This window comes from Orycteropus afer, unplaced genomic scaffold (assembly GCF_000298275.1).
Source record: "Orycteropus afer afer isolate SDZICR_OR568_19922 unplaced genomic scaffold, OryAfe1.0 scaffold00320, whole genome shotgun sequence".
Lineage (NCBI taxonomy): Eukaryota > Metazoa > Chordata > Mammalia > Tubulidentata > Orycteropodidae > Orycteropus > Orycteropus afer.
In genome coordinates, this window is record NW_006921907.1 from 1,011,746 (window position 1) to 1,023,570 (window position 11,825).

Here is an 11,825-nt window from a genome sequence, read left to right on the forward strand (position 1 = left end):
AACATGAAAATTATGGACCTTGTTGAAGTGAATTTACTTTTTCTATTATCAGTATTCCTAAATAACCAGGCCTCTGGTGGTCTCTTTTGTCTGTAGTTTTTTTTGTTTTTGTTTATTTTGATGGGAGAGCAGTAATTGTGTGTAGTATAGATAATTACAAAACGACATGATTAGTAGAGAATATAAAGGTTGTACAGAAAAGTAGGTCAAAGGAATTTATAATCTCTTAGAATGCTACTAGCAAGAAAGACATTTTGCTGTTTGACAGTTTCCTGCTAGTCGTATGATGTTAACGTGTAAGTATGTACACATATTTTTGTGTGTACTGAAGATCATGGTGTTTTGTGTCCTACTGTTTAAAGACAGTGTATGTCGAGCATTTCTCTCACATTGTTAAGGATTCTTTGAAGTTCATTTGTAACGGCTGTGACATGTGCAGCTGTGTCACTGTGAATTTGCTGTCTTCATGCTGAGAAAGAACGGCTCCCATCTGTGATTTCCTCATGTCTGCGTCCTGTGTGTGGTTCCTTGGTAGATGGCAGGCTCCACAGAGCTTTCTAACTGAAAGAGTGCCTAGGAGTTTTAGGTTACGTGACAGAATTTTCCCCAGCTCCCCATTTTTTTTTTCTTAAACAGAGACATTTTTATTAATAAATGTGTGTAGAATTTTTTATCACGTATTCCATCCACTACCTTTACTTACTGAATAGCCCTGCATACCGCCGTGATTTTTATTTTTTAAGAATTAGGTAAATTGTGTATGTAAGATGTGAGAGTCCGGTTGAGGAGTTGTGATAAATGTATATGCCATGTCGCCACCACTGTCACCCCCTGGGATGCAGAGCGTGCTGCCACTTTGAATCAGCCCGGTTGCGTTCCTTTCTTCTGTACCCCAGTCCCACCCAGTCCCCAAGACCAAGATGCAAGCCCTCTTCTCAGGGCAGGCCCTCCAGGGTGCTCTGACCAGGGGCTTGCGAGGTAACAGGCCCATCAGCTCCAGTCCTGGTGGTCGCCTTGTAGCTGTGAAATCCAGTCACCTTGTTGTTTAACTTAGAGCTCCTGCCTCAGCTCCCAGGAGACAGCGTGGTCATCACAGTGTCCCTTCCTTTCTTTTAGATGCTGAGCTTTTTATGCCCCCAAAGATCAACAAAAGAACGCAGTGGAAGCTGAGCCTTCTGGAGTGACGGGCCCAGGTGCAGGGCCTCCAGCAGGGAAGGCTTTCCCTTCACAGCTCATTCTCCTCCCAGCCCTCACCCCTGCACGCCTGGTTGTCCGGCCCTCGGAAGAGGAACATGATCTGCCAGAGAGCTGCGCTGTGAATCAGACCTTAACGGACAGCAAGCATTTTTTATTGTATTTTATGTATACGTTTTAATCACTAATAACACTTTAAGCCTCACCCAGTACAGCATCGTTGTCTTAGATTTGTTGTTCTTTTCTGGTGCTGTTCAAGAGACTATTTCTGGTATTTATAGTAGTCAGGAGGTTGGGTTTCATTCCCAGTTACAGGTCTGATTGATGTGACCTGATCAAGTCACAGATTGATTGGTGCCTCAGCTCCTCCTCTGTTACTGGGACTGATGTTTCGTAGCTTCTGCTTCAACAGTGTGAAGACAAGTAAAATAACGTTTCCAAATGGTGTCAGGTGCCTGGAGAAGAGCATCATCTGTAAACACCATGGCCGTCCATGCGAGCATTTGGTCAGAGTCTAAACCACCTGGATGGCTTCTTCACCATGAACTAAGGCAGAATCAAAAGTTACGGGGGCCTCTGACATGCCTATCCTTCCTGTGCCGGCAGCCCGTGCTTTGCAGTGTCCTGCCAGGTCATGTGCTTCCGGTTAGAGCTGGGCTCGGCCTCCTGTAGCTGCCTGTCCGTAGGGACTGTTTCACTGCCTGTGTATTTTCTGCTAGAGACTGAGCAGTGTTGAGCTGGGACGTTGACGTTCATGAGGCAGCAGCATGCACACCGGGCGTGGATGAGCAGCGGACGTGGAGGGCCTGCAGTTAGTTGTAAATTACTCTGCTCTCCTAATAGGGCTTTCAGTAACTGAAGTGTTTGTCGTTGTCTAAGCCATTTCATTTGTTTATGATGCTTTAGCTTTTTCTTTTTTCAGTTTCTCAAAAGACCTGTTTTCTTTAGAAGAAATGTTTTTTCTCTTTGGTGAGTCTGGAAATTGCCCAGTTAATTTTGACAACAGTTTTATGACTGATCCTTGAGTAAGGTTAAAAATTTCTTCCATGATTTAATACCAGAACCAGACCTCCACTACTGTATCTGGAGTAATAGGTAATGCCACTTTTGATCTTCAGAGTATAGATATACCAAGGTATAATTTGAGAAGGCTTTGCCCAAGGTGAAGGCGTTCTGGTGGCATAGTGGGCGAGGCATCTGGCTGGTAACCAGAAGGTTGGCTATTTTCAAAGTCACCAGCTACTCCATAGGCGGAAGATGAGGCAATCTATTTCCATGAAGATGTACAGCCTTGGAAACCCAGTGGAGGTCACTATAAGTCGGAATTGACTCAATGGCATTGGGTATTTTTGGTTTTCACCCATGTCCACTTAGAATCTAGGGGAATTCACTGTGTATTTCTTTGAACTTTTCTGTATGTATGAGCATTTTCACAATGAAATATTGAGAAAAACTCACAAAGAAGATCTTGCCCTGCTTTAAGGGAATCTTTGCTGACTCACACCCTAATGGATTTTCTTTAATTCAGTACCCAACATTGAAAGGTGGGAAGTACTTGTGACTACTTTTTGGCATGAGTAATAAACATGACAACTTACATAACATTTTAAATAAACTGTAGTGGGAGCTCTCGTGGCATAGGGCCTAAGGCATTTGACTGCTAACCAGAAGGCTGGTGGTTCAAACCCACGAGCCACTCCTCAGAAGGAAGGTTGGGCAATCTACTTCCTTAGTGATACTGCCTCTGAAACCCAAGGAGGGGTCGCTACAAGTTAGATCTGACTTGACAGCAGTGAGTTTGATTTTTTGGGTAGTATTCTCACTTTAAAATTGCAACTGGTTTAGACTAAAACAAATTTGGTTAATAGGTCAAGGGTCCTATGTTGATGGACTAGAAATAGGAATAAGTGTGTCTATTGATAATGGTGTGAATTTTCACGGACGTTCAGTTCCCTTAAAATAATGTATTGATGCAGCCAGAAAAATTCTCTGTGTGAATGCAAATTACTCTCTCTTCTCTTTTGGACAAGGTTGGATTTTACTGATTTTGAGATTAGGCAGGAACAGACCTTGCGAACGGAAGGCAAAGCCAAGGAGGAGTAAGGAGTGATGGAGAAGTCCAGTGTTCCATGTGGGAGGGGAACAGCTGGCTTGTGAGTGATGAAAGCTTGATTTGGGGAAAAGGTTTTGTCAGGTGCTAGAAAAGCATCTGTTACTCCTCCCCAAATGTGTACTCTGTCCCAGAGCAGGTTTGTGCTGTGAGGAGTGAACACTTCCGCTCTTTCCTTGGTTCCGTTGAGTCAGGTAGCTTGCTCAGATCCTCCAAACATCAAGGTAGAACTTAGGGAGGATTTGTCTCCATCAGGCAGGTGGGTTTCCACCTTAGCAGAAGCTAATGTTTTTATGTCTTTAATAATACAGTTTATTGTAATTTCCTAGCACTGCCATCTATTTTTCAATTGTTTTCTTGTTAAAACAGTTATGTTATTTTAATAAGAAAAAAAGACATATATGTACATGCATTTGTAAGATTTGTCAAACCATAACTGAAGGGTTGTTTTAAGAAATAAAATTGACTATCCTTAGTAATACAAACAAGCTGACTGCAGGGTTAGGTTTTCTTTTGTGCCGGCCCAGAGCCTTTGTGCTTCAGGAGAAGCATCACCCAGGACAAGTCCTTGGGAGTCTCTGATTGTCTGTCCTGCCCTGTGTGGCATACTGGTAACTGAGACAGGGATGAAAATCTTCGTGGCCGGATGACCATAAATGTCCAAGAGGCCAGAGACAAGCCAAGACTAACATGGTGCCATTTGGCAGTACTGAGGCTGTCTTGTGCCCTGTGTCCCTGGAGCTGAGCCCAGTCTGCTCCCAAGCCCTGGCCTGGGCCCCGTGTCCACTGTAGGCTGCCCTGCTATTGCTCTTACTGACGCTGACGTCTCAGGAGCTTCGAGAACAGAAGATGCTCCCCTGATAAAGGAAAGAACAAGTATTTGGCTCATGGATCCGCTCTTTGGACAGAGTCCTTAATGTCACTGAGCCTTGCTCTCCTCCAGCCTTGTCTGCTCTCGGGGCTAAGTCGGGGTTTCTCAGGCTCAGTGCTCTTGGTGTTTTGGGTCATAATCTTTCTTTGCTTTGGGAGCCTGACTGGTGCATTGTGGGAATATTTCGTAATGTCCCTGACCTTTATCCATGAGAGCCAGTGGCACCCCCACCCCTGCCCCCATTATGAGAACCAAAAATATCTCCAGACATTAGCAGATGTCACATGAAGTGGAAAAGTGCCTCCAGCCGGGAACCACTGGGCAAAGATAATTTCCAAATATTACTACACCTCTTCATCTCTTTTTGTCAAGAGCCTTCTCTTTTTTCCTAGACTGACTGACCATGAGGATTGAGAGAATTCATAGACATGCTCAGAAAAGGGCAGTGCAGCTGTTCCACCAGCTACCACTTTGTTCCATTTTAAGATGCAGCACAGCATTGAGGCCTGGCATGATGTAGACTCCCCTCCCCTCCCACAGAATGATCGCCCACCTCGCTTCATCAGCAAGATAATCACTTTTGAGGGGTTCTTACTATGGATCCAAAGAACCTGAAGGCATCTGGAACAGAACTGCATTTTAGTGTGATTGGTCTCCTTCTGTAAGGCTTTGTACATTTAGAAACATTACTCTGAGAAGGGGTCCACAGGTTAAGAATTAACCAATCCTCAACTTGCCCGTTAGGGAATGTTCATGGAGTATGGACAGTGAGGACTTTGGGCAGAAACTAAGCTGAACAAGACATACCTCTTAAGTCAATGTACCCAGCTTCTGGCTGGTTCCCTGATACTCCAGGGTGCAGCTTAGTCATCTTTCCTGAACCATTGGAAGTCCAGGTGCCCTTTTATGACCATCTTTGCTTCTCTAGTCCAGCTTACTGGTTCTAATCAGCCAGACAATGCTGTCTCCTCAGACCTGGATCTGGGGTCAGGCACTTTAGGTCTGTCAAGGCTGTCTAGCCATACCTAGAGGTGTGAGGGTGGCTCTCTAGGGCATCTCCCTGGAGATGGTAGAGATGCCAGTTCTCCCAGGAGAGCAGAACATGTGACTATGTGGTTAAGGACCACAGTAAGAGCCTGAGCTGTGTAAGAGTTAAAAAGCCCATGTTCTTTCCACTCTTTTCTGCTGCCTGCTAGTGTTGCCCAGCTTCTGAGCTCTGGAGAGAGGGCACAGAATATATTGGAGCCTGCTCTTAGAGACCTGGGCTCTGGTTACAAACTCCCCCAGCAAGAATCCCATAGAATCTGCTGGGCCCTTGAGGGCTTTCCTGGCCACGGATGAGGGGTACGTTCCTTTGGGCTCCTGTGAGTTAGAGTGATTGGCATGGGGCAGCTGCTATCCTGAGCCCACTCTAGTCCCCAGTGTGTCCCCTTCAGGCTGATGGAGAATCACATCGGTGTGCGATGGGCAGCTTCTCAGAGGTATGGAGGATGACTTTGGCTACTGTCCTCATGACCTTAATGCTGATAACCCAAGATACATCTTGCCCCCATTTTTAAAAAAGGAAAACTGTATAACACTTAAGACACATACAGACACGCTTACACTCTGCTGTCAGTATTCTCAGCTTTGGCAGCCAGTCACCATGATGACTTAATAATAGCTGGTGCTGAGATAAATGACTGTTGGAGGTAAACAAAGTGTTTTAAAGCAGGGGTCGGGCATTTTTGTAGGCTGTTTCCCAGGCCTTTGGTATTTATTGAGAAAGGCTCTCATACCCAGCAGTGTTCACTCTACATCCTGTCTTCATTGCATTCCAATTTCAAGTCAGTTTAACAAAAGAGTTCCTAAAGTGGAGAATGCATAAAACAAGGGACAGACCAATTGTAGAGCTAATTTCTCCCAAGAAACAGGGAGTGTTTAAGCAATAAACCTATAATGTATGACGTTTTCACTTTTCCTCTCTCCTCATTTTGTTCTGGCAAGTGGTTATTTTTAAGGCAGATGCTGCATCTGTGAAGTCGTTCTTGGTAAGTCAGGAAATAAACACTATGGAGGGAACATAAGGGTTGTTTAATGCCACAGGTGTAGATAAGCTGGCTCCGCTCCCTATGTCCAGGAAGGTGACCACCCAGCAAAGCTCACGGGTTGCAGCCACAGCCCCCATGCTCCGTCACAGAGTTCAGAAGCATCTTCTGTAGAGGAAGAAAGGCCCGTGCTCCTGGTACTCGAAGCGGTGGACCCACAGTGGCTGGAAGCCCTGGAGCGAGGCAAGGATGGAGCCGCCAGTCCACACAGCAGTGTCTCTTTCCGGCAACACGTTTACCTGGGGTGAGTCATTGGGGCACATGCCGCTCAGCTCCTTCTGCAGGCGGTTAGGGAAACCGCTGAGCATCGTGCTGCCCCCACACAGCAGGATGTTCCCCATGAGGTCCCGTTTGAGGGCGACATCACACTTGTTGAGGCAGGACACTGTCTGGGTGTGCAGCCCCAGTTGCATGGACTTGATCAGAGACGGCTTGAAGAACATCTCTGAGCAGAGGAACCTTTCCTGGCCCAGGGTTATGTCCTGCCCATCTGGCAGAGTATACTGCATCACGTGCTCAGTGGGTGGTACCTTCTTCTCCTCGATAGGATCCAGGGCCGCAAAGCAGCATTTCTTCTTGATGTCTTCCACGATGCCCATCTGGTCCTCTGTGAAGTGCTTGCCGGAGTTGTTCATCAGGCTCATCAGGTAAGTTGTCAGGTCAGAGCCTGCATAGTCCAGCCTCCCAGTAATGCTGGGCAGAGGATAACCCTCGTAGATGGGGACCACATAGGATACCCCATGACCGACCTCCACCACCAGGCCCGAGGTCCTTCCGTATGAGTACATGGACAGGCGGGACTGGTAGGCTATGTGCATGGCAGGCATGTTGAAGGTTTCAAACAGCATTTCAGCATACTTCTCTCGGTTGGTGTGAGGGCTCAAGGTGGGATCTGAAACTAAGACTGCGTGTTCCTCTGGGGCGATCTTCATCTCTTGTCGGAAGAGATATTCCCAGATATCCTGCACCGAATCCCAGTCCACGATGATGCCATGATGCAGAGGATTGATTAGCTTGAGACGGACCTCAGGACTGAGGAGCTCATGCCCCACAAACGTCTCCTTGCGGTTGTCCCCGGTTTTGGCTGTCTCCATGTAGGGCTTGCCCACTGTTGACGAGATCCAGTGGGTGGGTTTCGGCAGACCGGCAAAGCCGCATTTGAAGGAGCCAGTGCCCATGTCTACTACCACTGCCTTGCTCGCCTCTAGCTGTGGCTTCTCCTTGGCCGCTGTGGATTTAGTAGGGTCTTTCAGCTCCGAACTGTTGTGGCGGATCCACACTGCCCGCTTGGCAGGGCCTTCCTTTAAGGAGGCGGTCTGGAGGGCCTGTGTCTGCAGGGACACCTGCTCACTCACTTTCTTGGCAGGCCCGTCCCCTATGACTGCCACCTGCGGAGTCCACACGCTGTTGAGAGCCATCCTGCTTTCAGAAAGCTCCCTGACCCCACCAGCTTCAAGGCCTGAAAGGCCCTAATCAGGGGGTAACATCAGAATCTTCCCAAAAATGACATCACCGGTTATGTCATAATCCAGTGACCTGGGGCTTTCTAGATCCTAGGAAACTTTGTCCCATGTGAGGATGGATTTGGGGTAGTGTTTGTGAACTGGCTTCTCTTTCTGTATTTTGTAGTAAACCTGATTCATTTGATTAATATCTATTGAGTGCTACATGTAAGGCAGCTGGGAATATAGCAGTGACAGAAAATAAAAGCAGATAAAAAGTCTGTCCTTGTAGAGCTTACAAGCCGATGGGGATTGGGCATGAGAGGAGACAAATAACCAAAATAAACACGTGTTAGAAGGTGTTACGAGCTAAGGAGAAAAAGTAGGGATGGGGGCTAGGAACGGTGGCAGTGTTGGTGTGGCCTGATCAGGGCTCCCGGAGTAGAGACCTGAAGGAAGTAAGAGAGCCCTGTGTATATCAGAGGGAGCAGGACCTGCAGATGTGCAGGGGCCAGCACGCTACCGCCCGAGTGCGTAATGTGGCCTGCAGCCTGTTTGTGTAAATAAAGCTTTATTGGTACACAGCCACGCTCATTTGTTTACCTATTGTTATGTGGCTGCTTTCACACTAAAATGGCAGAGTTGAGTTGTTGCGTTGGAGACTGTATGGCCTGCAAAGCCAAAAATGCTAATTATACGGCTCTTCAGAAAAAGTTTGCTGACCCCTGAGAATGGGCAAGAAGACCAGTGTGGCAGGAGAAGTAAGAGGGTGGGGGAGAGCGTGCAGCTCCTAGGACTTTGGAGAATGTACTAGAGAGTGGTAAGCAGGGGTCCGCACAGCCTAACTGTGATCAGATTTTGATTAGAACAGGATCACTCCTGATGAGAGCCCTGCCACTGGGCGATGGCCACTGGGCCGGGTGCTTCCTGTCACACTTCCTCCTTTGGGATTGTCATTATTTCTTTCTTTAGTGTTTCATTTTTTTTTTTAATTGTGGTAACTGTACAATCACCACCACAAGGGTACAGTTCAGTGGCATTCATCCCACACAGTGCTGTGCAACCATCACCTCTGTTTCCAAAGTCTTTTCATCTCCCCAAACAGAAACTCTGGGCCCACTAAGCAATAACTGCCTTTCCCTGCCTCTCCACAGCCCATGATAGCCGTTAATCTACCTTCTGTCTCTGTGCTTTTGTCTGTTGTAGACATTTCCTATAAAGGAGTTCATACAATGTTTGTTCTTCCATGCTCAGCTTATTTCACTCAACATAATGTTTTCAAGGGTCATCCATGTCACAGAATGTATTAGAACTTTGTTTTGGCCCTCTAGTGCTGCTCTAACAGAAGATATCACAAATGTATGGCTTTAACAACCAGGAGTTTATTCCCTTAAAATTTAGGAGGCTGGAAGTCCGAGTTCAGAGTGCCTGCTCTAGGGGCTGGGTGAAGGGCCCTCGACCTTGGGCTTTACCTCTGGTCTTGCTTCCAGCCTAGTGAAGCTGGAGGCTTCTCTTAACTCAGCTGCTAGCTGCTGAGGCTGACAAACCCAAGGTAGACAAATAAAATGACACAGTTCCAAGATTACCAAACCACCTGGCAGACCATTAGTTCAAGTCCAGAGACAGTCCCAAGATTGGCAGGGACCATGGCAGGCTGCTGACTGAAGACTCGGCTACATGCAGGGTCCAAATGTGCCAAAAAGCTCAGAGACTTTTCTCAAAGCTGTTGTCTTATCTGCTGGAAGCAGACCTCATCCCTAAGACAGCTACTCAGCTGCTCACAGTAGATCCTACCATGGAGCTGATTACCAGTCTCATCATGAGGAATAACTACATCCAGCTGCCTAGCCACTCAAAACCAGGCCCAGCTGACACACAACGTAACTATCAAAAACTTCCTTCGCTTTTATACACCAACACGATACACTGCAGTCGAGTCAGATCCGACTCATAGCGACCCTTCCTTGGATTTCCGAGGCGGTAGGTATTGCTACGGAAGTAGCTTGCCCAACCTACCTTCTGAGGAGTGGCTGATATGGTGGAATAATACTCCATTGTGCATATGTACCACATTTTGTTTATCCTTTCATCTGTTGATGGACTCTTGGGTTATTTTCACCTTTTGGCTATTGTGAATAGAGTTGCAGTGAACATTGGTGTATAAGTATCTGTTTGAGTCCCTGCTTTCGATTCTTCTGAGTGTATACCCAAGGCTGGAATTGCTGGGTCATGTGGTAATTCTGGGAGCTCTGGTGGCATAGTGCCTAATGACTACTAACCAGAAGGCTGGCGGTTCAAACCCACCAGCCACTCCTCAGAAGGAAGGTTGGGCAATCTACTTCTGTAGAGATACTGCCTCGGAAACCCAAGGAGGGGTCACTATGAGTCGGATCCGACTTGAGGGCAGTGGGTGGTTGATGGTGTGGTGTGGTAATTCTATGTGTAACTTTTGAGGAACCACCGAACTGTGTTCCACAGCGGCTGCACCATTTTATATTCTCACCAGCAAGGCAGAAGGGTTCCACTTTCTCTACATCCTCACCAGCACTTGTTATTTCCCATTTTTCTCAGAATAGACATCTTAGCAGGTGTGAAGTAATATCTCATTGTGGCTTTGATTTGCATTTCCCCAGTAATGAATAATGTTAAGCATTTTTTTCATGCCTTATTGGCTATTTCTGCATATTCTTTGGAGAAATGTCTATTCACGTCCTTTGCCCATTCTTTGATTTGGTAGTTTGTCTTTTTGTTGAGTTGCAGGAATTACTGAGCTGAGTTCTGGATATTAAACTCTTACCAACATATGATTTCCAAATATGTACTCCCATTCTGCTGGATATTGTTTCACTTTCTTGATAATGTCCTTTGTTGCACAGAGTTTCTTATTTTGATGAGAGAATCATCATTTTTGACATACATTTACACACACACTCTACCTTCATCAAGGGCACTGAGTGGGCAGTAAAGTTAGACCCTACAGAGACCAGCTGCCACTGGTGAGAAAATTGAGGTTCAGAGGTGATGGGCTTACCCAGGGTTACCCAGCAGTCAGTGGCCACGGTCTCCTACAGCTTCCTCCCTGAGGTGTATGGGGACACAGCTGATGATGGCATGTGTCTCGGATGCTGTCTCTGAGACTGGGAGCACTGGTGCTGATCCAGCCACTCTCAAGGCACCCAGATGATACGACACCATCCACCCGTATGATATGAGGCAGTTTGGGCATTACCCCCAGCCCTGTGATGGGATTTCTCTTTTAGGAGGCTACTGGAGATTGACTTGACTCCTTGTGGAATGTGCGGGAAGAAGAGACCTGGTCCAGTCTTTGAGCCTTGTGACTATATGGTGGGGATAGCCAAGTGACAATCCCAAGCACAGAATCTCAGGGTCTTTGTTTAGTGGGTCGCGGATGAGATACTGACTGGAAGAAAGAGTGTGGGTGCCGTCTGGTCGAGTCTAACTCACAGCAACCCCGTATGACAAAGTAGAACTGCCCCAGGGTTTCCCAGTGGGTAATCTTTACAGGAGGTTGCCAGTTCTTTTCTCCTGCAGAGCGGCTAGTGGGTTCAAACTGCTGACCTTTCCACTAGCAGCTGAGCACTTAACCATTGCATCAGTGGGGCTTCTTTCCTCTTTGCCTGGCTGCCTGAGAAGCCATTGACTTGCCTCTGCTATCCAAAGGTTTACATGGCAATTCAGATTGTTAGACTGTACTTCAAAAGATAACCAAAGGCGTATTTAATTTAGAATCATCTACACCCCCATCCCTTCTTGAGTTAATAAATCTGTAGCCATTTAGCACGTTTCCCTGGCATGGGTTCCTGCAAGAGCCGGTATTAGTTTTCTATTGCTGTTGTAACAGATTACCACAGACTTAGTGGCTTAAAACAACAGAGATTTATTCTCTTACAATTATAGAGTCCAGAAGCCTAAAATCAGGGTGCCATCAGGCTGTATTGCTTCTGGGGGCTTTGGGGAGGATTTCCTTCCCTTCCTGCATCCCTTGGCTCATGTCCCCTTCTTTGCATCACTCTAACCTCCTACTGACTTCCACCTTTTTGCCTTCCTCTTATAAGGACCCTTGTGATGACACTGGGCCCACTTGGATAAGCCAGGATCCT

The 11,825-nt window shown here is 46.8% G+C and overlaps 2 protein-coding genes across 2 annotated transcripts in view; one reads left to right on the forward strand and one right to left on the reverse strand.

The window, feature by feature from the left end:
- Window positions 1-1,184, forward strand: part of ELP1 (elongator acetyltransferase complex subunit 1) — a 60,957-nt gene extending 59,773 nt beyond the window's left edge. The window contains exon 35 of the mRNA XM_007951947.1: window positions 1,117-1,184. Within this exon, the coding sequence (XP_007950138.1) occupies window positions 1,117-1,184 (68 nt within the window). The remainder of the gene's footprint in view (window positions 1-1,116) is intronic.
- A 5,173-nt stretch (window positions 1,185-6,357) lies between these two features.
- ACTL7A (actin like 7A) lies at window positions 6,358-7,680 on the reverse strand. Its single transcript, XM_007951935.1, has one exon. The coding sequence runs from the start codon at window positions 7,678-7,680 to the stop codon at window positions 6,358-6,360; it is 1,323 nt and encodes a 440-aa protein (XP_007950126.1).
- Window positions 7,681-11,825: the final 4,145 nt, after the last annotated feature.